We start from the raw sequence: 27,955 nt of genomic DNA, 5'->3' as shown, positions 1-27,955 counted from the left end.
ACACTAGCCCCCCCACTTCCTGTCATACCAGCCCCCGTCACACTAGACCCCATCACACTAGCCCCCATCATAATAGACCCACCCCTCCCTGTCACACTAGCCCCCCACTCCCTGTCACACTAATTTCCTGCCTGTGTAAGAACAAAACACATGCCACTTTCATACATCAATGTCACATTTTTCCTTGGAATTATTGATTACACTCTGCCCTACAGATGGCTTTAAACTGGAATGGGTGACACTCTGTGATGTCTTTGTTTTAAGCTGAAGTACAGTGTATAGCGTCCTGTAAGTAAATAAATATTTGGCCATTTCGGGGTTTAATATTCTATCTTGCACACCAATCTTCAAATAAGGCTTTTGGTGAAAGACACAAATCTTCACTTTTCAGTGTGTCTTCTTGCCTCCCTGGGTCTTCTTTCAGCTTTAGCAGACGTCTGGATGGTAGAAATACTGACCACTGCCTGAGGGGGAGAGCTGGATGTCAGTGATTGGCAAATCAGTTCAAAGCCAGCGAAATAGGAACGCGGGTCTCCAAATGCACCAACTGGACCCTTGGATAACGAGGGAGGTTGAGAATTTAGTCAAAAGGCAAAAAAAAGAGGCATTTAGGAAGCTAAAATCAGACAGGGCCTGTGAGGAATACAAGGAAAGTAGGAAGGAACTCGAGCAGGGAACTAGGAAAGCAAGAAGCGGCCATGAAATGACCTTGGCAAGTAGGGTTAAAGAGAATCCCAAGGCATTCTATAGGTACATTAAAAACAAGAGGATAATGAGGGAGAAGGTAGGAACACTCAGGGATAAAAGGAGGGGACTTATGCTTGGAGGCAGAGAATGTGGGCAAGAACCTAAATGAGTGCTTTGTATCGGTATTTACCCAGGAGAAGGATATGGAGGACATTGAGATTTGTGTGGAGCATGCGAATGTGCTACGGCATTAAGGTGGATAAGTCGTCTGGGCCCGATGATATCTATATTCAATGTGTCAGATACTTCAGAGACTTCTAAGCAACTCTTGGATAGGCACATGGAGGATAGTAAAGTGTAGGGCATGCAGGGTAGATTGATCTTAGTAGGATAATAGGTCGGCACAACGTCGTGGGCCGAAGGGCCTGTACTGTTCTATGTTCTAATGCGCCAGGTTTCATTCTCCATCACTTGGTGGGACAAAGACAGCAGGAGGTAGCAAGTGGGCTGGTACAGATAGCAGAGAACCGGGAGGGTCACCCCCGGGGGTGATTTTCTTTTTCTTCACAGATGCTGCCAGATCCACTGAGCTTTTCCAGCAACTTCTACCTTTGTTGCCACTCAACAGGGAGCTGCTTTCACTGGTTTAAACTCGCGGTTTCGGCGCTCAGAATAGCAAGGGCTTACCAGCCGTGAGGTTGACCACGGAGGCCGTCCCTGCTGTGATCGCATCAACCTGCGAGTGGATTTCGTGCTTCGATTCATCCACCTTGTTCTGGACCCACACCTTGGATGCCTGAGGGATGGAGGAAAGCAGCAGCAATGTAGTCAGGATGCAAATGGCTCCAATCCCAGAGTAACTGCCATCTACGGCAGGGAACACCCACAAGACATTTGCTGCTGTTCAACCCATTCTGACCCCGGGTTCGAATCCCACCACGGCAGCTGGTGGAGTTTGAATTCGATAATTATCTCAAATTAAGAGTCTGACGATGACCGTGAATCCATTGTCGATTGTTGGAAAAACCCAACTGGATCACTAATGTCCTTTAGGAAGGAAACTGCCATCCTTATCTGGTCTGGCCTACATGTGACTCCAGACCCGAAGCAATGTGGTTGAATCTTAACTGCCCTCTGGGCAATTAGGGATGGTCAATAAATGCTGCCTAGCCAGCAATGCCTATGTTCTGTAAATGAATAAATAAAATCCCATTCCCAGTCATATCTGATAACTCATGGCTGCCTTTAAAAACAAATATATACTGCTCTGCCAGCTCTCAGACCTCTCATGGAGACCTATTATGTGGAATAGCTTTGACAGAGGCAAGATTTAAAACGGACCTGAGGAGTAACTTTTTCACGCAGAGGGTGGTGCATGTATGGAACGAGCTGCCAGAGGAAGTGGTGGAGGTCGGTACAATTACAACATTTAAGAGGCATTTGGATGGGTACATGAGCAGGAAGGGTTTAGAGGGATATGGGCCAAATGCTGGCAAATGTGACTAGATTAATTTAGAATATCTGGTCGGCATGGACGAGTTGGATCAAAGGATCTGTTTCTGTGCTGTACATCTTTATCTATAAAAAAACACAACACTGCATTCCATCCAATCCATTTCGACAGTCAGTGCAAATGACGTTATCTTCCCAATGGGCTATTGGGAACAAGATGAGTGGGATATTAAATGGGACGGACGAGCAGGACAGGAGCTGTCAGAGTGCAATATCTCCTTGTCCAAGAGCCATTAAACAAGTCCCCTTCGCATTTCTCTCCTGAGCTTCATATCCTGAATGACCTGAATTCAAGCTGAAAGCCTTGGCTTTGTCAACTGGGAGAGAGAACTACAAGATCAGTCTCACATCAGGAAGGGCTACAAATTCACTTTATCCAGTGTACGGGGTTTTAGTCAGGATTGGTAAATTTGAGATTTTTTTGCTAAATATCTTTCCCTAAGAATTTCCACTTAAGAATCTGTACCTTTACACCCAAGATGGCGCCGTAAGTGGCAACTTGTCAACTTTTCACTCTAATCATTTCAGTAAGTTTGACAAAAAAACTAATTCAAATTTAAGTTCTAATATCCCCGTGAACTCAATTACTTGCCAGGACACTGCACAGGGCAGTTAAGAGTCAAACACATTGCTGTGGGTCTGGAGTCACGTGTAGACCAGACCAGGTAAGGATGGCAGTTTCCTTCCCCTAAAAAGACGTGGTGGGTTTTTAACAGCAACTGACTGTCGTTATACGGTTGCCATTAGGCTCGCTTTCCTTTTTAAATTCCAAATTTTTACTGAATTTGAATTTCACAATCTGCCATGGCAGGATTTGAACCCATGTCCCCAGAACATTAACCTGAGACACGGGCAATATTATCGCAATGCCACCGTCTCGACCCACAAGTGAAGAGAGTCCCCGCTAATGGACAAAAGTGTGCTCAATAACTCATTCCATCAAGAGTACGTTAAACAATAAATAAAATCGGGCCCAGTGCCTTCCTACATGAGAATAAATTGAAGGGTACAATTATCATTTGAAACAAGGAGGGACAAGAAGCAGGAGCAATCAGACTCACCATGTCCTGCCCGAGTGGGGGTAAATTATCTATCTCAGTCAGGTCAGACTGAGCGTGTTGAACCGCCTGTATACTGGAGTTAATGGTTCCCATTAATGCTTGCTGTGCTGACGTCTGTTATGCAGAGCAAATTAGCAAAGCCAGTTAGGATCAAGTAATACATTTCTTCCAAAAATAAAAGATGCATATTAATCAATGTATATCAGTGCCTGAATCGACAGTGAAATTATTCTAAAACAAATATGCACAACCTTTAACTTATTAAAAATAAACGATAAAGAGACTGAATCCGAAAGGCAAAGTAAAGAGTTTCCAAAGGAATGAGTGCAATAAATATACTTTATTGTTAATGCATTGTGACTCGACGACAAACTGTGAAGTGAGTTCTTACGGAGTACCGGATTGAAATGTAATTCCAGGTTCCTACCAGTGGGGGCATGTGGCCCCGGTGCATTTGCCCACTCAGGATCTGTTGCTGCGGAACTGGCATCGTGCCCGTGTTGAAGCTCTCTGGCCCACCGGCGCCCGGCCTCATCACAGCAGGCAGCGCCACGGACGCATGCTCGATCTTCCCCGTCTTATTAAACTGCTGCTGCAATATGGTGGATCTGCGGAGAGCAGCCCAGGAGAGAGCGGAGTTAGTCGCTGGGGAAGTGAGGGTGGGAGGAGGTGGTGGGGGGATTTCAACCGCTGTCAGAGTGAAAGACTCTGAATTTACATGGAGCCTTTTGCCACCTCGGGATATCCTGGAACGTTCAACACGCAGTCGCTGCAAGAAACGCGGCAGCCAATTTGCAAACAGAAAGCTCCCAACGAACAGTGACGCGACAATAACCAGTTACTAGTGACGTTGGATAGGGAGATAACCATAGACCGGGACACGAGGGATGGCCACACATCTTGTAAACAGGGCCAGGAGACCTCTCACATCCACCGCGGGAGGAAAAGACGGGGAAACTCTCTGAGGAGCCTCCCCCTCAACAAGACATCACACTCCCTCAGGGAGGTGTCTGCTTGACGATGACAAGCTCAAATCCTGGAGTGAGACTCGAACCCACCACATTCTGACTCAGAGCTGACCCCCCTCCGCTCTCCCCACCTGCCCAAAACGGAGCTCACAATTTAGTTTGAAGCAAACAATCGGTTTTGAAAAGTCAAATCGCATGAAGATTTTGTAACGAGGGAAATATGCTCGTTCTCTCACTTAACATTTCAGATCTCAGTGTATTCTGGAAATTAGTAGGAAGGTTTCTGTATTTTCTGGCCAGGAGCGATGCAAGAATAATTACAGTTTAATAGTTCTGATTCTTTACTTTTTTGGAGAAACCGATTCTTCCAGCATCGTTGACTCTTCATCTCCTTCCAGTCCAAATCGATCCTTACTCTGCTTCTACAATGGGACAGGAAGGAGGAAGTGTAAGAGACATCACAAACACACACCGTTATCACTCTCACTATGATTAACCAAAGAATCTGGAGACTTCTCTGGGAATCTCACATAATTATACAGAAAATACAACCAAGAAACAGGCTCTTTCAACCCAACCAATCGATATTGGTGTTGGTCTCAAACGTGAGCCACAATCCCAATCCCATCAGCTCCATTTCCCTGTCTCTGTAAAACACATCCCTCCCCTTCAACAATCTATCAACCCCAATCTTAAATAGTCATTTAATAACACAACCCACAACCAACTGGTCTTTACACAACAGCATCTAGTCCTTGTCTTTGAAAACGTTGAGGGTTTCAGCTATAAGGAAAGGCCTGGATTTTTTTCCGCTGGAGATTAGGAGGTTGAGGGGTAACCTTAGAGAGGTTTATAACATCATGAGGGGTATAGATAAGGTGAATGGCATATGTCTTTTCCCTAAGGTGGGGGATTTCTAAAATAGGAGGCTTATTTTTAAGGTGAGAGGAGAAAGATTTAAAAAAGACTTGAGGGGCAACTTTTTTAGTTCGTGTGTGGAATGAGCTTCCAGAGAAAGTGGTGGGTGCGGGTACAGTTACAATGTTGAAAAGACATTTGGATAAGTACATGAATAAGAAATGTTCAGAGGGATGTGAGCAAAGTGCAGGTAGGTGGGACTAGTTTAGTTTGGGAATATGGTCGGAGTGGACTGGTTGGACCGAAGGGTCTGTTTTGGTGTTGTGTGATAATCCTGCTGAATTTTGCTCATTATTTACCCATTAAAGTAAGCACAGACGATTTAGTTGCCAATTACCAATGGCAGTTTAACAAACTGATAATAATTAAAGCAATACCAATCAACTGCTCTGGCCCAGAAGAGTAATAATTTAAACTAATCAGTCACAGTAAATTTTTCTTAGTGGTTTAAAACATTCCAAAATTGCAATTATAACTGTTGCAAAGGAATTGCTGAGTTCTGGAACCGAGCAACTGGACAACACTCAGAAAACTGGGGAAGACATTTTTCTGTGGCAAGACAGCTGTTTAGAGACAGGCAAGAGTGGGAGAGAGAGGGCAACGTCCTGCCGTGGACCAGAGGAGGATGATGGACTGGTGAACTGTTTAAAAAGCTGAGCAAAGGCAAAAGCAACAAGGAATCAAACTTGGATTTGGGCTGTTTCAGAGCTAAGGCAGAGCAGGAACTAAGCAGAGAGCCTCAAACATGGGGCCACAGGGTGTAGAGGAATTAAATGGACATTAGAAAGAGAGATAGGCGTTTGGCTGATAGTTGGCAAGGACAGAAAGCTTAGGAACGTGAGAACGGTGGGAGGTTGGGTTACTAGAATGATGAGCTTCAATTGGCAGCATGCCTTTTTGTTTTCAATTTGTCCTAGAAAAAGTGTACTGACCTTCTTGAGGATGATGTCGATATAACCAGCGATTAGCTGAGAGATCTGTTCACCCTCTGTCGTCTGAACAGAATAGTAGCTTTCCTGGTATTCTCCAAAATCCTACAGAGGAAGACAGAATTCTGTGACTACTTACACCAAGTGCCTCGTGAAAAATGTACTCCAGAGGACATTCAGCCCAGACGTTAGCTGCTTCCTAATTGTTTACAAAATAAAAACCAAAAGAACTGCTGTAAGTCAGGAACAAAGACAGAAGTTGCTGGAAAAGCTCAGCAGGTCTGGCAGCATCTGTGAAGAGGGGGGGTCACCGGACCCGAAATGTTAACTCTGATTTTCTCTTCACTGACGCTGTCAGACCTGCTGAGCTTTTCCAGCAACTTCTGTTTTTGTTCCTAGTTCTTTACATTGTCCCAAGCTGTTGGGTTGGCCATGCTAAATTGTCCGTATTGTCCAGGGATGTGCAAGCTGTGGAAATATGGGAAATGCAGGGTTATAGGGACAGGGTAAGTGGGGGGTGGATCTGAGTGGAATGCTCTTCAGACGGCTGGTGTGGACACTATGGCCAAATGGCCTGCTCCCACCTCAGGCTCTCAGCAACGGACGGTCACCCAGTCGCCCTGTACCTATGTCGGGGGCCCTTGCAGATAGTGGGGAGTGAAGAAACCACTAAGAAGACTCCACAGCTGTCATGGTGTACGTAGTGCTTAAAGGAGCTGTGGACCCAAAGCCTGGGTCTTTGGCAGTCTGCAGGAGCTAATCGAACTGTCTGGGATCTCCTGGGTTTCCTGGATCAGGCAACGCAGCCATTCGCCTGGAAAACGAAAGCACAAGGAGCTTCTCAGCTTTCGTGACCTTTCTGCAAACAAGCCGGGTCAGGCCCAGAGACCAACAGCTCAGAAACTGCGGGTGGTGAGAACAACTATTTCCAGTATCCTACCAGAGTGAAGCTCTTTGGAGAGGCTGCCCAGCGTTTGACGGTTGTGAGGGGCCATTCCTGCATCACTTCTTTGGTCTTTTCATCGACGCGCATCACTGAATCCTTGGTAATGCCCAGGAGTCGTGGAACTAACTTGTTCTTCCCCTTCATTTTTTCCTAGAAGAAAGAAAATGCCATTCATATGTACAGTCCACCTGACGTTACACCAGTGCCAATCCTGCTCGGTTTGCTTCCAATGCAGTGTTTAGACTTTCCAAACTGTTTTCCAAATACATTGGACAGAATTCTCCATTCCCTGGGCTGTCCCACTCACTTCCTGTAAAGATGGCCGACCTCCCCAGCTGACTCTTCACAGCATAGGCCACCCCATCACTTCCTCCCATCAGACCTTGCAGACAGCAGCCCTGGGCCCTTCTCTGAAATCAAGGTCCCAGGCACGGAAACGATCATGTAATCACTGAAAGTTACAGGAGAGAAGGAGGCCATTCAACCCATCGTGTCTGTACCGGCTCCTGAAAGAGACGCCCAGCTAGACCCACTCTCCAGCCCTATCTCCGTGGCTCTCTGACTTCACCACTTTTAAATATATATCCAGCTCTCTTTTGAAACCTCCTATGGAATCCTCCTCTACCACTCTCCCAGGCAGTACATTCCAAATCCTAACAACTCTCCAAGTGAAGAACTTTCCCCTCATCTCACTCCTAGCTCTCTTGCTGACAATCTTGAAATTGTGAACCCCTAGTTACCGATATACCAACTGGTAGAAACAGAACTTTCTTCTTTACGCTATCAAAATTGTTCCTAACTTTGAACTCCTCAGTAAGGACATCTCATAATCTTCTCTGCTCCAAGGAGAATAAGCCCAATCTCTCTAGTCGTTCCTTGCATCTTTTCAATGGCATTATCATCATTGAATCCACGATGAGGGAAAAGGGGGGACAAGACTGGAACTAGAGAGTTTGGCTAAGGCATGGGCTTGGGTCGATGACAGTACAGGCCGAAGGAAGTTCATCGCCTGGCACAGAGGCACGTCATCTTATAAGGGGCCAACAAGTGAAGGATTTAAAAATGGTGCAATTTTGTAAGACTGCCCAGAGAGAGAAGTTTTCCTAATCAACCTGTTCAGAGATAATATGACACACCTCTGGAGCAGGTGACACTTGAACCCGGGCCTTCTGGTCCAGAGGTAGGGTCACTTCCACTGCACCACAAAATCCCTCAATTATCAATTTAACAATGGAGTTGTTTATTACAGATGTTTTCTTATCAACTTGGTCAAAAATATTGTTCTTCACGTCTTGTCAAATTGAGACTTGAACATAAGCCTCTTGGCTCAGTGGTAGGGACACTACAAGCGCATCACAAGAATCCCCTACTGCCCAGAAGGGCATCAGTGAGTGAAATCGGTGATTGGCATCACTGACACGTGCTTATTTTTGACGAACCAATCGTGGTCAACAACTCCAAACTACAACCCACAGAACAAATGCGCCCAACTGTTCATCCAGACCTCCATTTAAACAGGCTTAAACAGAAAAAGTTAGCAATTGCTAACAAAATTTAAACTTAAATTATTTTGGCAATCATGTCTGAAGTTTGGTTATTCTGTAGGGAGAGACAGATTAACAGTCCTCATTGAAACAAGATTCTGAGGGGGCTTACTAGGGTCAACACAGAAATGGTTTCTCTTGTAATATAGACACCACTGCCTCATGATAATGGGCCAGTCAACTGAGGCGAGGAGAAATTACTTGATCAAAAGGGTTGACAGTCTTTGGAACTCTCTACCCCATTGAGATGGGGTGCTCACTTGCTCACTTAAGGCAATTTAAGGCAATAGTGAATAAAATCTTTGGAGTTTCAGGGAACCAAGAGATATGGAGGGTGAGTGGGAAAATGCAGTTTCAGTTTCAGCAGTTTCAGCAAGGTCAGTTGTGATTGTTTCCAATGGTACAGCAAGCTCGATGGGCTGAATCGTCTCCTCCTACTCTCTTTTACTGGGGAGGTGATGGCCTAGTGGTATTGTCACCGGACTATTAATCCAGAGACCCCGGTAATGTTCTGGGGACCTGGGTTCAAATCCTACCACAGCAGATAGTGGAACTTGAATTCAACATTTAAAAAAAATAATAATCTGGAATTAAGAGTCTAATGAAACAGGGGGGAAAAAACCCATCTGGTTCACTACTGTCATTTAGGGAGGGAAACTACCTGGTCTGGCTCCCATGTGATTCCAGACCCACAGCAATGTGGTTGACTTTTAACAGCCCTCTGGGAAATTAAGGTTGGGCAATAAATGCTGGCCGAGCCAGCAACATCCTCATCCCATGAATAAATAAAAAAAATTTCCTGTGCTGTGTTCTATGACATTACTTTTTTGTTTCAGCTCCCAACAACTCAGTCACTTTATCCAACAAACAAACGCAGACAGTACGGAGTCCAAGAATAATAGTTTCAAGTGTGGTCATTAAAAGTTTACTGAATGTTTGACACACACTAAAACAGCTCACATTGTTTCACAAACTGAGGGCCAGCTGGTAACTGAGAGCATGTGTAAACTGGCGAAGCAGGAGAAATTCTTACCTTCACCAAAAAGAATGACACCCCATAGGTTCGGAGTGAGCGAGCCAACTTAACATATTTAACTTTTGCTTCAATCTCGGTCATTTCCCCGCAGTTCTTGTGTTCCTAGCGTAAAGGATACAAATCAGAAAATAAGTATTTGCTAAAGCAATGTTTGTTTAACTTCTTTGGATAATAACGCTCTTCTTGCTCATGTTTCCTGACAATTTCACACCCCCTACACTTCTTTTGTCTTGCTAAACAGCACGGTGGCTCAGTGGTTAGCACTGCTGCCTGCACAGCACCAGGGACCTGGGTTCAATTCCACCCTCAGGTGACTGTGGGGAGTTTGCACATTCTCCCTGCATCTGCATGGGTTCCTCTGGTTTCCTCCCACAGTCAAACGTTTGCAGGTTAGGTGGATTGGCCATGCTAAAAACCCTTCCCGTAATGTCCAGGGATGTGTAGGTTAGGTTGAATATGGGATAGGGTTGGGGAAAGCTGACTCTGGGTGAGACCCTCTTTGGAGGGTTGGTGCAGACTTGATGGACTGAATGGCCTTTCCCTGCACTGTAGGGACTTGAAGGTCATGTGTGTTACCTTTCAAGAAGGATAGCTACATATATTTAGCAGAGTTTAAATCTTTTATTAATTATCTTTACATGAGTCAGTTTTGTTCAAAATAAACTTGTTCTTTATTTATTACTTCAAGAACCTAGGTGAATTGTTTCTGATGTTTAGCTATGTACAGTCTGATATATTGTTTATATATACACACTTTCCAAACCGACAATCAATACTACTTAGAAGGACAAAGGCAGCAGATACATGGGAACACCACCCCCTGCAAGTTTCCCTCCGAGCCACTCACCATCCTGACATGGAAATATATACAGTTCCTTCACTGCCACTGGGTCAATATCCCAGAATTCCCTCCCTGATGGCATCGTGGGTCAACCTACAGCATATGGACTGCAGTGGTTCAAGAAAGCAGCTCACCACCACCTTCTCAAGGGCAACTAGGGATGGGCAATAAATGCTGGCCAGCCAGTGACACCCACATCCCATGAGAAAATTTAAAGTACGTATTTAGCAATATCACCTCCTTGTTTAAACACAAACTTCATTGTGACCAATGAGGAGCGGGACAAGGGATGCAGTTATAATGAAAACTCTTGAGATACAGAAAGCACAGGGAAATGGAATTACAGGGAATAACTGGTGATGAAGCACTCAAGCATTTTTTTTCATATTAATTGTGTTTAATTGTATCCATATAGTGGACTTGAATAGATTTCACTTAAACACGTGTAAATGGTCATTAATTGCGATGTGTAAGACTGTCACTGTCACAGACACTCCTTGGCATTTCTTGGCCAGACAAATTCCCCAATTCAGAGAACCTAGAATGTGCCCCTTCCATCACACATCACAAAATCTGCATTGGCACACCCATGTTTAGGATGGGAGGCAATGGCCTAGTGGTATTATTGTTAGACTATTAATCCAGAGACCGAGGGAATGTTCTGGGGACATAGGTTCAAATCCTGCTATAGCAGATGGTGAAATTTGAACTCTTTTTTTTAAAAAGAACTGAAATTAAGAGTCTAATGATGACATGAATCAATTGTCGGAAAAACCCATCTGTTTTACTAATGTCCTTTAGGGAAGGAAACTGCCATCCTTACCTGATCTGGCCTACATGTGACTCCAGACCCACAGTAACATGGTTGACGCACAACTGCCCTCTGAGGTGGACAATAAACGCTGGCCTATCTAGCAATGCCCTCATCCCATGACTGAATAAAGTTTGAAAAAGAGATAGTGACCATGTGACCAAAGACATTCTGGATGGTGATTAGCCAGTGGGCCATGACCTTCTGGGAGTCCATCCCTCTGCTACAAGGACACCCTACAAATGAGCGATGAAGATGGTGGACAGTGACTCTAACAATGGAGTGGCCATTACTGCTGGCCCTAAGCCCTGGAGGCTGAATGTCTGAAAGGGTTTTGGAGGAAGTAAGGGGGAAACAAAACGCTCAGCTGTGGAGAAGAGAGCCCAGGGCAAACAGAGGCCAGGGAATCCTGGCCCCTTTTCCCCAGCCTACCATCTTCCCGATGGACCTGCTGACACATACCAGGGGAGTTGGAGCTGACTCAATGGTGTAAACCATTATCCTACCAGATGGAACGCTGCCACAACTGAAACTGCAAGGTAATAGCGTTCAGAGATGAGTGCTTGTAATGTTTCAATCTGCAAATAAATGGCAGACTGTGTAAAGATTGGCTCCAGTACCATCCTTCAGTGACTGCCTCTCCAAGCGTTCGTTCACTCCTTGCTCCAGTGTGAAAGACAGTTGGTCAGAGAGATGCTTTACACTGTGCTAGGGCAGTTCAGAGTGAAACTGCACGTGTACCTGAAAGATCTTCTTCTCCGCATTCCTCTGCTTAATGTACTCCTTTGGCAAGAACTCCTTCAAACTGGAAGACAAGGTGTGAGAGACAGTTAAAGCCGATCATCACCAGTCGCGCATAGCCCAGGTCAGAAATACCTCCCTGTCACATCCTGGATGGGTGCAGTCCCAACAACACTCAAGAAGCTTGACACCATCCAGGGCAAAGCAGCCCGCTTGATTGGCACTACATCCACAAGCATCCACTCCCTCCACCACCGACGCTCAGTAGCAGTTGTGTGTACAATCTACAAGATGCACTGCAGAAACTCACCAAAGATCCTCAGGCAGAACCTTCCAAACCCATAACCACTTCCAAATAGAAGGACAAGGGCAGCAGATACATGGGAACACCACCACTTCCAAGTTCCCCTCCAAGCCACTCGCCATCCTGACTTGGAAATATATCGCCGTTCCTTCACTGTCGCTGGGTCAAAATCCTGGAATTCCCTCCCTAATGGCATCGCAGGTCAACCCACAGCACACGGACTTCAGTGGTTTATAAAGGCAACTCACCACCACCTTCTCAGGGGGACAACTAGGGACGAGCATTGAATGCTGGCCCAGCCAGCTATGTCCACATCCTGTGAAAACCATCCCTGCCCATGAGTTAGATACTGTCACTTGACTCTACCTTCCCACAGCCCTGCCACCCCCGACAGGTCACATCTCTGACACACCCAGCATCATCTCGAAACGTGGAAACTCACTCAAGAAATCCAGGCTTGTGCTTGTGTTCCACGTGGGGTCCAAACTGGATTTGAGCCTGAATGCCCCCGAATTCACAGGCTTTTTCAAAGGAGACTGGGTGGGATCCGTTCAGAATATCATCTCGAGCCTTTAAAACAGCAGAGGGCCAGTGAAATAGAAAACAACAGACATGCATCAACTTTATTTAAAGAGAAATAAAAGCACATTCAGAGAGAGACGGAGCAAGAGTGAGTGAGAGAGAGAGTGTGAGATAGAAAGCATGAGTGAGAGAGGGAGTGAGAGAGAGTGACAGAGTGTGAGTGAGTGTGAGAGAGAGAGCATGAAAGAGAGGGCATGGGACAGAGTGAGAGAGAGAGTGAGAGAAAGAGAGGGAGAGAAAGAGTGCAAGTGAGTGACAGAGCGAGTGCGAATGAGAGAGAGAGCGAATTAGAGAACGAGCAAATTAGAGAGAGAGAGAGAGCGAATTAGAGAGAGCGAATTAGAGAGGGAGCGAATTAGAGAAAGAGCGAAAGAGAGAGTGAGTGAATGTTAGAGAGAAAGAGTATGAGTGAGACTTAGAGAGGGAAAGATTGTGAGTGAGAGAGTTAGAGTGAGACTGATAATGGGAGCGAGAGTGTCAGCTAGAGTATTATGCACAGTTGTGGGCGTGTCATTATAGGAAAGATGTGAATGCACTGGACAGAGTGCAGGAGTGATTTACAAGAATGGTTCCAGGGATGAGAAACTTCACTGATGAGGATCGATTGAAGAAGTTGGGACTGTTCTCCTTGGAGAGGAGGAGGCTGGGAGGATTTCTGATAGAGGTTTTCAAATCATGATCAGGCTGGATAGAGGAGAGAGGGTGAAGCTGTTCCCAATCAAAAAAGGAACAAGAACGAGAGGGACAAATGTTTAAAGTGATGTGCCGATGAAAAAAGGGTGATGTGAAAAAAAATCATTTTCCCACAGCAACTGGTAAGGGTGTGAATTTTTTTGTCTCGTGGGAAATGGGAATTCTAGTTCTTCGAGGAGAACCCAGAGACAGAGGCCTAGAACAAACACAGAAGTTGCTGGAAAAGGTCAGCAGGTCTAGCAGCATCTGTGAAGAAAAAAATCAGAGTTAACATTTCGGGTCCGGTGACCCTTCCTCAGAACCGGCCTAGATACTGGCTCAAGCCTGAACTGGCACAGGGTCCTGGTAAGATGTGCTTAGGTGCCTGTTTTACGCCTGTAAAATGGCCACAATGCGATTCAGCTCAAAGGCCGTGAAAATACTATCAGGTATCTAATCAAGCTCAACGCTTTGCGCCCCCATGCAGTGAAGGAATGAGTGAAAGGAATCCTGTACCTGGACATACAGCAGGTTCAGCTGCACTGGATCTCGGGAATCGACATTCTGGTCAGAGTAAAAGAACTTGCGTCTTAGCAACAGTGTTTCGTTTTCGTCGACACCCTGCTCTCGGAAGGTTCGACTGTGATCCAACCAGTTCACTGTCGGAGACACAAAAATCAACCAACATCATCCTCACATGTTGCCCCCTCTATCAAGTCCCTTGGCCAACCCCTTGAGGATTAAAAACCATCTCCAGTCCATTGCCTTCAACCAGGCCTGAAACTTCACAAGAAGCTGACAGGAGATCACAGAACCTCTCACAGAGACCATTCTGCCCGCTGGGCATATGCCAGGTCTTTGAAAGCACTATTCAATTTCTCGCATTTTTAAGAAATCTAACACTGTTTGCCTGTCCAATTTGATCTTCCCCCCAGATAATGGAATTGGGAGACTCCCAATCATTCAATACCTTCCGAAAATATAACTCAACCAACATGGAGATTTTGAAATCGTAAGGAATTCTGGGATCTGAGTAAGTTTTTTTTTGTTTGAGACTATTTCAAAGTTTTTGAGAAGATTTGTAGCTCGGGTTGTGGATGAGGTTGTAGACTTGCTCGCCGAGCCAGTGTGTTTGATTGCAGACGTTTCGTCATCCTGCTATGTAACATCGTCAGTGCGTCTCTGGAGGTGATGTTACCTCACAAGGTGATGAAACGTCTGCAATCAAACACATCGGCTTGGCGAGCAACTCTACAAGCTTTGAGACTATTTCCTAAGTTATTGCATTTTCAGTGATACTTCAAATTTATTCGAGATGCCATCAGTGACCCACCACTTTTGAAGAACCCACTGACCACCTTCCATTCTAAACAAACACGCCTTACAATCATCATCAGTGTGAAGCTTTGCTTTTAACTTCTCCATCTTCTTCTCATCCCGGTGCAGTGTTCTGTCTCTCTTCAGTGTCGCTGTTCCGTCTTCCTTTTTCTCTTCAACAATGTCTTGAATCAAGGAGTACTCTTCATAATTTGTGATGCCTGCAAATGAGAGAAACATGACCAATGTATACTGGGGCCGGGCAAAGATTGTCGGAAGCTGGGGGGGGTGCCCTGCTGACCAAAGGCAATGCTGAGACCTCAATGTCAAGCGCCATGGGTGACCACTTGTGTGTCAGTTGTGGTGCACGGTGGGTAACTTGCTCATCTCTCAGTCAGAGACTGACTCAAATCCCACTCCAGGTAGAAGGCAGTGCCGCAGTGTTGAGGTTTCGGTTGAGATGATAAACCGAGGATTCGTTCACCCTCTGAGCTGGGGGTCAAAGATCCCAATATTTCAATGAATAGCAAGGGAGTTCTTCTCAGTGTCGTAGCTAATCACCTGGAATGTTCAGTGCAGTTTTGATGAGAGTCGTAGAGTCATACAGCACAGAAACAGACTCTTTGGTCCAAGTGGTCCACGCCAAACAGGTTTCCCAAACTAAACTAGTCTCATTTGCCTGCGTTTGGCCCATTTCCCTTAGAACCTTTCCTATCCAAGTACCTGTCCAAATGTCTTATAAATATTGTAATATGGCTGTTCATTCCACATATGAGCCACCCTCTGTGTGAAAAGGTTGCCCCTCGGGTCCCTTTTAAATCTTTCCCCTCTCACCTTAAACCTAAGCCCTCTAGTTTTGGACTCTCCTACCTGGGAAAAAGACCCTTGCTATTCACCTTACCTATGGTCCTCATGATTTTATAAACCTCTATTAGGTCACCCCTCAACCTCCTATACTCCAGGGAAAAAAGTCCCAGCCTATCCAGCTTCTCTTTGTAACTCAAAGCCCCCCAGTCCCAGTAACATCCTGGTAAATCTCTTCTGAACCCCATCCATTTTAATAATATATAGAGCAGGGCAACAGGAACTGTAAACTATACTCCAAAAGTGGCCTCACCAATATCCTGTACAACCGCAACATGACGTTCCAACTCCTATACTCAAACGTCTGAGCAATGAAGGCAAGCATGCTAAACGCCTTCTTAACCACCCTGTCTACCTGTGACGCAGCTTTCAAAGAATCCCTAGGTCTCTCTGTTCGACAACGCTCCCCAGGGCCCTACCGTTAACTGTGTAAGTCCTGCCCTTGTATATCTTACCACAGGAACCAGGACTTGCCATCGAGGGAGTGAAAGTTCACCGGACTGGTTGCTGGGAGGGCAGTTTTGTTAGATGAGGAGGAGTTGGATGACTGGGCCTGTACGTTCCTGAGTTTAGAAGGATGAGGGAGGGATCTCGCTGAAACATGTCAGATTCTGACAGGGGCTAGACAAACTGGATGGAGGGAGGATGTTTCCTTGGTTTTGGGGTCCACAACAAAGGGTCATGGCCTCAGGATATGCAATGAGCCATTCCAGACTGAGATGAGGAGACATCTGCTCAGAGGGTGGTCAACCTGTGGAATTCTCAACCATAGAAGGCTGTGGAGGTCAAGTCACCGAATATATTTAGGAAAGGATTGGACTGTTTTCTGGAAGCTGAAGGTGTTAAGGGATATGGGGAGAGCACGGGAGTATGACATTAGGATCAGCCATGGTTGTGTTGGTGGAGTGAACATAACAACATAAGAAACAGGAGCAGGAGTTGGCCATCTGGCTCATCGAGCCTGCTCCACCATTCAATAAGATCATGGCTGATGTTTTCGCGGACTCAGCTCCACTTACCCGCCCGCTCACCATAACACTTAATTCTTTTACTGTTCAAAAATCTATCCATCTTTGCCTTAAAAACATTCAAAGAGGTATCCTCAGCTGCTTCACTGGGCAGGGAATTCTACAACCCTTTGGGTAAAGATGTTCTTCCTCAACTCAGTCCTAAACCTGCTCCCCATTATTTTGAAGCTATGCCCCCTAGTTCTAGTTTCACCTGCCAGTGGAAATAACCTCCCTGCTTCTACCTTATCTATCCCCATCACAATTTTATAAGGTCCTGCCTCATTTTTCTAAATTCCAATGAGCAGTGTCCCAGTCTACTCAATCTCCCCTCATAAGCCAACATTCTCAACCCTGGAATCAACCTAGTGAACATCCTCTGCACCCCCTCCAGTGCCAATTACATCGTTTCTCAAGTAAGGAGACCAAAAGTGGGCACAATCGGAACTGAGAAAGCCATTCATTCTATTTTCTGTTTCAATACACATCCCGCGACATAGACTTGGAACAGATTGTTTGATCATTATCACGCTGCTGTTTGTGGGAGCTTGCTGTGACCAAATCTGTTGCCGTACTTTCCCATATAACAGCAGTGATGACTCTTCAACAAAGTATTTTGTCAGTTCTAAGATGCTTTAGGAAATCCTGAGGATGTGAAAGTTGCTGAATAAATGTAGAGCTTTCTCATTTAAATCTGAATGGCCTAATGTTGGCGTTAAAATCATGCTGGTTAGAAAATGACCAATAAAGGATTAGCTTGGAGGGGGAGGGAGCCTTCCAGCGGCTGGATTCTTCAGCGAGCTGGCTGAGCAAAAGAACTGTCCGAAAAGGATTTGAGTACCCAGCAAAAGGGGAATGACAACTATCATTCAGAGTCTGTGGAGATGAAGCACAAGATCAGCTAGACGGAAGGCCTCTGGGATTTTCAGAGGGAGGCTTCAGAGCTGAGCCCTCTTCCCTCACTCCCCACACCCACTTCCAGCTGTTTCCAGTTGCTTCTGGTTCAGACCAGTTCCTAGCCTCTGCTTTTCACTCGTCTTGCCAACCCTCTGAATATCAAACTGTGACTGACAACCTGAGATATCGTGTGTTCAGTGCTTGTTGTAGAAAGGGCATTTTTAAACTGGAGAGGGTTCAGAAAAGATTTACCAGGATGTCGCTGGGAGTGGAAGGTGAGGATGAATGGGCTGGGACTTTATTCACTGGAGGTTAGGAGGCTGTGGGGTGACCTTATAAGGGTTTATAAAATCATGAGGGGCATAGATAAGGTGAATAACCAAAGTCTTTTCCCGAAGGTGGAAGGGTTCAAAAGTAGGCGGCTTAATTTTAAAGTGAGAGAAGAAAAACTGAAAAAGGGACAACATCTGTTAGAAAGAGAGTGGAGGATGTGGGTACATGTGCAACATTTAAAAGAATTTGGATAAGTACATGAATAGGAAAGATTTGGAGGGATATGGGCCAAGTGCAGGTAGATGGGACTAGCTTAGTTTGGGAACACAGTCGGCATGGACTGGTTGGACCGAACTGTCTGTTCCCGTGCTGTGTGACTCTATGACTCAAAAGCAGTGTGTTAAAAACGAGGACTCCACATTTGTAAATTCTCAGTCCCACAAAACATGTAAAATGAAAACGCAATCCACTCCCGGCCCGTTGTGTCATGCCCACTCCACCAACATGATCATAGATGGCCCCTGTTCTCAATGCGGACTCTCGCTCTCTCCCCATAAGCCCTTGAAACCTTTTAGCTTCTATCTAATTCTTTCTTAAATATATTCAGTGACTTGATATGGGCCAAACGCAGGCAAGTGGGACTGGTTTAGTTTGGGAAACGTGAACGAGTTAGACCGAAGGGTGTGTTTCCGTGCTGCATGATTCAATGACTTGGCCTCCACAGCCTTCTGTGGTAAAGAAAGCAACAGGTAGGCCACTCCACCAGGCCATTTAAAACTGGTCAAAACGACACGGAGAATTACAAACCTATTCGACTGCAAATGGGGACGAGTAGTTCACCAACGGTCTTGGAATCATCAATCATGACCGTCTTCACTGCCCCATCCAGCATTCTCACTTTCTGAGGTCTCTGCTTTTTCTTATACTCCAGGATGTCCTAGGCAGGAGAACACACAAGACAAGTTCGGTCACAAAGCCCAGGAAAGTGGTTGAGTAGAGGTGTGTCAGTGGACTAGCATTTCCGAACCCCAGGCCCTTATCCCGAGGACCAGGGTTCAAATCCCACCAGGGCAGATTGCGAAATTTGGAATTTATTAAAAATTCGGAATAGAAAGTTAATCAAATGGTGACCATGTTCAACTGTTGTAAAACCCATTTGGTTCTTTAGGGAAGGAAAACTGTCAGCCTTACCTGGTCTGGTCTACATGTGACTCCAGATCCACAGCGATGTGGTTGACTCAAAACTGCCCGCTGAATGGACCTAACAAGTTGCTCACTTTAAAGTAAATGCTCTCCTTGTCAGCTCCACCCATGTCCCACCAACAAATAAAAGCTAAAATAGTCCTATAAAGTATTGATAGGGCCTGAATCTTGTTCCTCTAACTCAAGCAAGTACATGAACCAGTTCAATGTCCAAGTGAGAAAGTTCCCCATTGTTTCACCCAGTATGAATTTCAGGCTAACATTACAGCCTGTGCTACAGGCCCAGTTTAATTTCTGGGCATACACCCACACAGATAACCCATCTAACTCTTCATTATAGCATTTGTACTGATTCTCACTGACGTTACTATACAGCAAACCAGATCCCAGGTTGAAATCCGGCTTGGTTGAACTTTTTTCTGTTTTACAGAATTCAAATCTCACTCAAATACAAACACACAAAACTGCAGTTTCAGTTCTAACAATAAAAGAGGAATTTAATTCTCAAAAGAAATGAAGATAAAACAAATCCAATTATAACAGAAATTTAAAGAGTCTGAAACACATAGCTGCATATTATTCTGGTAAGTTTATTTCAGACTTAAACTGACATCAGCTGTGTGCTGGGATTTGAACTCATGTCCCTAGATTGTTAGCTCTAGATCACTAGCTCAGAAACAAACAACTGCAGCCCAGCGGTATTGGGAAGGTGGTCTTAGTAAATGGCCACACGGACATTGACCTAAATTGTCAGCCTGCATCCAAGGAAGCTAGTGAGACAGGAAGATAAGACACCTTCCCGCATAGGTGAAGTTTATTGACTCCTCAATCTTATAGCTCTTTCCAGTACTGCGCCCCCCCACCCCCATCTCCAGTACTGTGTTTGTCATTTTATAACCAACACCTGTTTCTTAACCTGAAAGAAAGACTTTAACAAACATTAATCATGGGATTAATGAGAGAACATAAATGGCCAACACAAGCACTAACCTTCATAGTGAGACATCTGATACAGTGGAATGAGAAGGCATGGAATGATAACTTTGAACTCACTAATGGCATTCCTGCTGTTTCGACAGGTGGAGTTTCTGAAGCAGGTTTGCTTCATTTGTCAGTCAAATTCCTCCCACGCCACGGATTCCAAGCCCTTGACCCAAGGAGCCAATCGTTCCTTGTGGCCTGTGAGCTGTGTAACCTGATTCAACAATAGGCCAGCAGCCTACTTCCTTGGCAACACACAACTATGCATGCTGGGATTGGATCCTTCGCTTGAAGTTAGTCTGGATCAAAGGTCAAACCTCTGCATCAACGTGAAAGATAGACTTCAGTTGCTGATGAACAGACTGTTCACTTGGAGCTTGTGTCGACACCATGTTTGTGACTAATTTCCACCCCACTCTGGACCCTCTTCCTCCGTTACAGTCAGCGGATGTGACATCACCTATTAATAGCGTCAGTCACCCTCGACCTAACATTCCACATGGCGTCTATCTCCTCCCTTGTTCACTATGTTCTGTAACTGCTGTGTCTCCATCTTGTGACCCTTAATCCAACAGTTGCTATCAACAGGCTCTTGCATTAAATCAAGTTGCTTCTCAATTGATTCCTTAACACATTCTCCTCTTTTCCTGAACTTTCTAGTTCGGGGCCTCAACACATGAGATTTTGGGGTCAGGAGCTGCAAGAGTGCTTGCAAACTCTTCAAAACCCCCATGCATTTTGGGCAGACCTTTGAACTTCAGAACAAAGCCCTCTAGTTCAAACAATTTTCACCATGCTGAACCGCGCCCCTCCCTTAGTTTTCACTTTTCCCTGCTGTGACTCCATTTTAACACTCCCAGATTTGGTGGGACTCTGGGGTTTGGGATTAGTTTGAGATGCTGAGTGAGCAGTTAGCTGTGAACTACATCTCCAACCCCACCCCACCCCACCCCACAACATTCACTGAGGAACTGAACCAACCTTCTCCCCCAGGATCCCCTGTGTCTTTAAACTGGAGTCACACTGGGGAGCACTGCCCTAATTCGCATGTCTCTCGAGTGTTCCCTTCTTCCTCTTCACAAAAGCCAAACTTTGTTGTTTTTCGGCTCTTTAGGCAAACAGCCCCAACAGGTTCAACAAAAGCTTTCTGCTCCTTCATGTGCTTCACCGACCGCACAAGCACCACCCCAGTTTCTAGCAGAGACACCCACCCGTACACAGCATTTAATATGCACTCATTCCCACTAGGGAGGCAGTCTCACCCACAACATTCCTCACTTAAAATTTCCATCTCAATCCTTTTCATTTCCCCATTTGTTCACGGAACGTGGGCATTGCTGCTTAGACCAGGATTAAGTGCCCATCCCTAATTGCCCTGAGGACAGCTTAGAGCTAATCATACTGCTGTGGGTCTACAGTCACGGACATGGAAACAGACCCTTTGGTCCAACTCATCCACACCGACCATACATCCCAACCTGACTGAGTCCCACTTACCAGCATTGGCCCATATCCCTCTATTCATGTACCCATCCAGATGCCTTTTAAATGTTGTAATTGTACCAGCCTCCACCACTTCCTCTGGCAGCTCATTCCATACATGCACCACCCTCTGTTTGAAAGAGATGCCCCTTACATCCATTTTATATCTTTCTCCTCTCACCTTAAACTAATGCCATCTGGTTGTGGACTCCCCTACGCTGGGGAGAAAGACTTGGTTTAACCAATCTATGCCCCTCATGATTTTATAAATCTCTCTAAGGTCACCTCTCAGCCTCTGACGTTCCAGGGAAAATAGCCCCAGCCTATCCAGCCTCTCCTTAAAGCTCAAACCCTCCAATCCCAGCAACATCCTTGTAAATCTTTTCTGCACCCTCTCAAGTTTAACAACATCCCAACAGAATTGTAAGCAGTATTCCAAAAGTGGTTTCACTAATGTCCTGTATGGCCGCAACGTGACCTCAGTCATGTCATCCAGACCAGGTAAGAATGGCAGATTCTCTTCTCTAAAGGACACTAGTGAACCTGATGGGGTTTTACAGCAATCGTCAGTGTTTACATGGTCATCATTAAATAAGCTTTCTATTGCAGATTTACACTGAACTTGAATGTGACCATCTGCCAAGGTGGGATCTGAACCTGAACATCACTTGGATTATTATTCGTTCAGTGATATTACCACTAAGCCACCGGCTCACACATGTTCACTATCGGAAAGGAATTGTTTTTCATTAAACTACAATCAGGATTGAATTACAAAAAGAAACCAGTGGAAAGTTTGTAAAATCTCTGGGCAGGACTCCACAGCGTGACTCATAGCATTTGGCAGCTCTCCCCTCGGCCAACCAGAAACATTTACAGGCACTTAGCCAATGCCATGGGGAGTGTTTGAACCAAAGTTTGACCAACTGTTAGGAATATGAATATTTTGCTTTTATTGGGTCAATGAGACGCGTTCTGGGTCCACGATGTTCGCTCAGTTGCAAATTGCCATCGTGAGGCAATAAAATTTCTGAATGAGTTGTGATCTGTTACCTTCCCTCTGGGCGAAAGGTGGAAGCAGATTCAACAAAAGGGAATTGAACAAACACTTCCAGAGGGAAAAAGAAAGTGAAGGGCTGTGGGGAAAGAGCAAGGAAGGGAGACTAATTTGATGCCTGTTCCAAAGAGCTATCACCAGCATGATGGGCCAGATGGCCTCGTGCCAAATGTATGATTCTATGAATGGGAGACTAGAAGCACAAGGAAATTCTAATGAAATGCATTGGCCATCAATATCAAGTGAAGCTTCACACAGAAATGACTGTGAAGATCTGTGTGATGTGCTCTCACCATTTTTGCTGTGATGTAACTCTCAAACCTGATCCATAAAGTTGGACTCTTCCCAATCCTACTCAACTTGACCAAACAGTCTAACCCTTGTTACACTATGAAAACGATAGTAAAAATTCAAGAGGCAGAATATATGAGGAGGGTGACTGGGATTTATTTACAGCTCTTCATCAACAGCTGCCTACAGTGCTGCCAAAAAACAAGACACATTCTGTCAAACTGTACTGTCTTTCACCCATCAGAACAATTCGCAAGAAATACCAATTCAAGGGGAAAGCAATACTTTTTGAGTGCAGACTGCTGATTTTGTTTTGGTTGTCATGAAGAATGAAGCAGCTAGTTATGACTGACAGTTAACTGCCATGCTCTGTTTAAATTTTAAACAAGGTGGGTTGACTTCGATCAGTCAAGGCATTGCCCTGAAATGGATTAGATGCGGTCTGTGTACACATTCTTTCTGGCTGCAAAGAACAGTGCCCAGTGTGTTATTATATGCAGTTTCTGGTACATACAAGTGTTTCAGACTGTGATCCTGACTGACAATCTTATTATTTCTTAAAGCTGAGAAGAAGGTTAGACAGACCCCATTCCGAAGCATGTAATAATCCAGAGTGCGGCCAGCTTCGAGCCAGATCCCTTTCCTTGGATCATCATCAGACAGGAACAATCCATAATCAGAGGCTGTAAAACAGAAGCAAACAAGACCTCAAAAAATAGCTGTGTGATGGATCAGTTTGCATTTGTATCCAAAAACGACAGCTCATTCAAAAGCAAAAAACGTGAAATCTAAAAAAGCACAATCTTTGCATTTGTACCATTTCTCCGATTATCCTGGCGTCTGTTCCAAAGTATGGCTCAGAACAGACAGTCAGTCTAGCTCCCCTCTCCTCCCCACCTTCCCATCATGTCTCCCATGCCCACTCCTCAATTGGTCTTTCCCCTCTCCTTCTCTGCTCACTTCTCCTCTGACACCTGCCCACTCCTTTTCTCCCAAATCCCGTCTTCCCTTGACGTCTTCTCCCCATTCTCCTCCCACCCACAGTCCTGGTCTGCCACTGCCCTTCTCCTCCTAAGGCCCTCACTGCTTCTGGCCCTGAATGCCATAAGGCCATGTTTACGGAGGTGGAAATTTAGTTCGAGGGTTGTCTCCGCTTTGCTGGTCCTTTGGTCATTTGGAGCCAGGATTAACCACGCTCCCCCACATCAAGTGGAAGGACCATTTTAAGACCGGGCCATGATCTAGAAATCCTCCTTGAACAAAAGACAGATTAAAGCTGTCAGCTTGGACAAGCCAGTCTACGAGTTAGAAACTAAGATGCTTTTCCTTGCAAATAGAGAGTTTATTACCTACAGTCTAACAGCTCTTTCATACACCAGTCCAACTTATTCCCCCTTTTATTTCTATGGGGCAGCATGGTGGCTCAGTGGTTAGCACTGCTGCCTCACAGCGCCAGGAACCTGGGTTCGATTTCACCTTTGGGCAACTATCTGCGTGGAGTTGCACATTCTCCCCGGGTCTGTGTGGGTTTCCTCCGGGTGCTCCAGTTTCCTCCCACAATGTAAAGATTGTCAGGTTAAGTGGATTGGCAATGCTAAACTGCCCATAGCGTCCAGGGATGTGTAGGCTGGGTGGGTTAGCCATGGGGGAATGTGGGATTACAGGAATGGAGTGAGTCTGGATGTGATGCACTTTTGGATGGCTGGTATGGGCCAAATGGCCTGCTTCCACACAGTACAGATTCTATCATTCAATGATTCTATGTTATATTTACATTCATTTACCCTGATCTATAAATGAATAATGCTCTCTTAAGCTAAGCAGGTCCACAGCAGCGGATTCACTCAAAGCTACCTGTCTCAGTTTGTACCATCTCTCAGGAAACGATCTCCATCAGTTCCAGACCAGCAACACCTCAATGTGACAATTCTCATCCTTGTCTTGGAATTGTTGCAGGACATCACACACTCTCTAGAATTACCTGCAGTCCACAACCACCCTGATCCCCAACCCACAACCCACCGCGATCTCCACAATGCTTCAAATTCTGGCTGTACCTCAGCTGAGGCCCAAAGTCCTGGAATTCCCTCCGTCGACCACTCGGCTTCCCTCTCCACCTCAGTAAAAAAACAACTTCTATCCTGCCTTAACCTGACACAATGCTCCATGCCTGGCCTGTGATGTACCTTGGGTACATTTTACAACATGAATGGTCAATGTATAAATCCAAGCAGATGTTACACCGATGGATAACCAATACATTCACTTCTGCACTGGGACGATCCGTGCTTACATCTCTTTATTGCGTATGGATTGAGTGATAACGGGTGCCACTGGGACGAAAGCCGAGCAGAGAAACTGCGGCAGAATAAACAATCAGGACACGCAGTCTCACCTTGGCCAATTTGAGCCTCAGGCACGCGCTCTCGGATAATACGACAGGCATCGTAAACCACAGTGGAGGGCTCGAACTGCATCGTCTTGACGACATTGCACTGGCGGACACAAATCTTCAGCGACAGGGCCACCATGGTGCCAAGTAAACAGAGATCAGGCCCTCACCACACCTGGGAAAACAAACCAAGAGAGATCCTTTATTGGACAAATACAAACATATTAACTCCTTCACTGCAGGTAGGCATCACTGGCAAGGCTGGCATTTGTCACCCAACTCCAATTTCCCTTGAAATGGTGGCTGTGAGATGCCACGTTGAACCATTACCTTCCTTGGGGAAGCTGTTGGGGAGGGAGCTCCAGGATTTTGGCCCAGTGACACTGAAATAAACAGTGATATATTTCCAAATGGGGAGGCAATGACCTAGTGTATTATCACTGGACTGTTAATCTAGTGACCCAGGTAATGTTCTGAGGACCCAGGTTCAAATCCTGCCACGGCAGATGGTAGAAACTGCGTTCAATAAAAATCGGAAATAACAGTCTAATGGTGACCATGAATCCATTGTCGATTGTTGGAAAAACCCATCTGGTTCATTAATGCCCTTTAGAGAAGGAAACTGCCATCCTTACCTGGTCTGGCCTGCATGTGACTCCAGGCCCACAGCAATATAGTTGACTCTTAACTGCCCCCTGGCAAATTAGAGATGGGCAATAAATGCTGCCTAGTCAGCAATGCCATCATCGCGTGATTGAATAATCAGGATGGTGAGTAGCTCGAAAGGGAACCTGCAGGTAGTTCACACTTCCGTTGCTCCTGAAATTAACCCATAGAGTGTGCAAAGTCTGTCATCCAGATCAAAATCCAGAGAGTCAGCCATGGGCAGCACAGTGGCTCAGTGGTTAGCATTGCTGCCTCACAGCACCAGGACCCGGGTTCAACTCCATTCTCCCCGTGTCTGCGTGGGTTTCCTCTGGGTGCTCTGGTTTCCTTCCACAGTCCAAAGATGTGCAGTTAGGTAGACTGGCCAGGCTAAATTGCCCCTTGTGTCCAGGGATGTGCAGGCTAGGTGGATTAGCCATAGAAAATTGCAGGGTCACAGGGTTGGTGTGGGATGCTCTTTGGAGGGTCGTTGGGGACTCAATGGGCCGAATGGCCTGTTTCTACACTGTAGGGATTCCAATTCAGAGAAATCAATCTATATAAAAACCGAGAGAACTGCGGATGCTGTAAATCAGGAACAAAAACAGAAGTTGCTGGAAAAGCTCAGCAGGTCTGGCAGCATCTGTGAAGAAAACAAATCAGAGTTAACGTTTCGGGTCTGGTGCCCCTTCCTCAGAACTCAATCTATATGCTTGATTGGCACCATACAATGACAGATAAGTTCTGAAAAGTTGGAAACAGGATCAAAATGAACATGCTCCTCCTAAATAGTTGTTTGGTTGTTCAGAACCTGAGTATTGCTGGAAAAAGACACATTTTGATGAAATTTTTCAACTTGCAGTCATCAGGACAATTCACAAGATTGTCAATTCATGGGGTAAACCAACATTCATAATGGGTGAGAGGACAGTGCTCATTGGTTGGCAAGTAGACTCTGATTGGTCAAGGCATTTCCATGGAGAATGCACCAAATAACATGTCTTTCGTCAACAATACTTCCGTACTAAGAGTGACCCTGAGGTGCAAACAGATGGAGGGCCTTGGAATTGTATCCACTGCACCATGACCTAACAGGACATTTTATAATGCCAGCAAATATACTTCATGGAGAGAGGTGAGAAATACAGCAGGAAAACTTGATTTTACATATTATCCTGTAGGCAGTGATGGATGCTGAATCAGCAGTCTACAGCAATCCACTTCATTTACAGGTAGAAGCTAGAAAATACTCCAACTTCACATCCTGTCACACAGTGACATTTTCAATCTGGCATTCAATTCTCAGACTGCTTCATGACTGGCTGGATTATGTGTGTTTGAGGAGAGTTATTTGAAGATAGTGATTCCAAATCAGGATGAGAAATTTTTATTTTCACTCCAAGTAGAAAAATAGAGTGATTGTTTAATTAAAACTGGGTTCACTTTACACACAACCCTCCAAAACCAATCATTCCACATTCATTTAGCACAGTGGGGTGCACACACTGATCTGGGACAAAAGTTTATCGGTTCAAGTCTTATTTTGAGGACATCAGTGCATAAACCACGTTGACACTCTCAGTGCAGTGTTACACTGTCAGAGGGTTAGCACTCACTCAGTGTCTCATTGTCAGAGGGCTAGCGCTGAGGGAGCAGTGCACTGTCAGTGGGTCAGTACTGAGGAAGCCCTGCACTTTCAGACAGTCAGTACAGAGGGAGCCCTGCACTGTTAGAGGGTCAGTACTGAGGGAGTGCCACACTGGGAGATGGTAAGCGCTGAGGGAGTGCTGCAATTTCGGAGGGTCAGTACTGCGGGAGTAACACACTGTCAGAGGGTCAGTACTGCGGGAGTGCCGCACTGTCAGAGGGTCAGTACTGCGGGAGTGCCGCACTGTCAGAGGGTCAGTACTGCGGGAGTGCCGCACTGTCGGAGGGTCAGTACTGAGGGAGTGCCGCACTGTCGGAGGGTCAGTACTGAGGGAGTGCCGCACTGT

At 45.5% G+C, this 27,955-nt stretch overlaps 1 protein-coding gene across 1 annotated transcript in view; it reads right to left on the bottom strand.

Annotated features, from left to right (window-relative positions):
- The window catches only part of LOC109910698 (talin-2-like), a 383,773-nt gene that overhangs the window by 130,728 nt on the left and 225,090 nt on the right, over positions 1–27,955 (bottom strand). Inside the window, exons 2-15 of the mRNA XM_048617033.1 lie at positions 25,320–25,491; positions 23,510–23,607; positions 18,718–18,847; positions 14,938–15,090; positions 14,069–14,211; positions 12,741–12,868; positions 11,995–12,058; positions 9,599–9,703; positions 7,016–7,171; positions 6,079–6,180; positions 4,574–4,650; positions 3,688–3,868; positions 3,261–3,374; positions 1,375–1,483 (exon numbers count right to left, since the gene is read on the bottom strand). Of these exons, the coding sequence (XP_048472990.1) occupies positions 1,375–1,483; positions 3,261–3,374; positions 3,688–3,868; positions 4,574–4,650; positions 6,079–6,180; positions 7,016–7,171; positions 9,599–9,703; positions 11,995–12,058; positions 12,741–12,868; positions 14,069–14,211; positions 14,938–15,090; positions 18,718–18,847; positions 23,510–23,607; positions 25,320–25,455 (1,696 nt within the window). The 5' untranslated portion in view covers positions 25,456–25,491. The remainder of the gene's footprint in view (positions 1–1,374; positions 1,484–3,260; positions 3,375–3,687; positions 3,869–4,573; positions 4,651–6,078; positions 6,181–7,015; positions 7,172–9,598; positions 9,704–11,994; positions 12,059–12,740; positions 12,869–14,068; positions 14,212–14,937; positions 15,091–18,717; positions 18,848–23,509; positions 23,608–25,319; positions 25,492–27,955) is intronic.

The sequence above is a fragment of the Rhincodon typus genome, chromosome 36 (assembly GCF_021869965.1).
Source record: "Rhincodon typus isolate 14 chromosome 36, sRhiTyp1.1, whole genome shotgun sequence".
Classification (NCBI taxonomy): Eukaryota; Metazoa; Chordata; class Chondrichthyes; order Orectolobiformes; family Rhincodontidae; genus Rhincodon; species Rhincodon typus.
The sequence above is the reverse complement of the archived record's forward strand: the minus strand, read 5'-3'. Positions and strand labels throughout refer to the sequence as shown.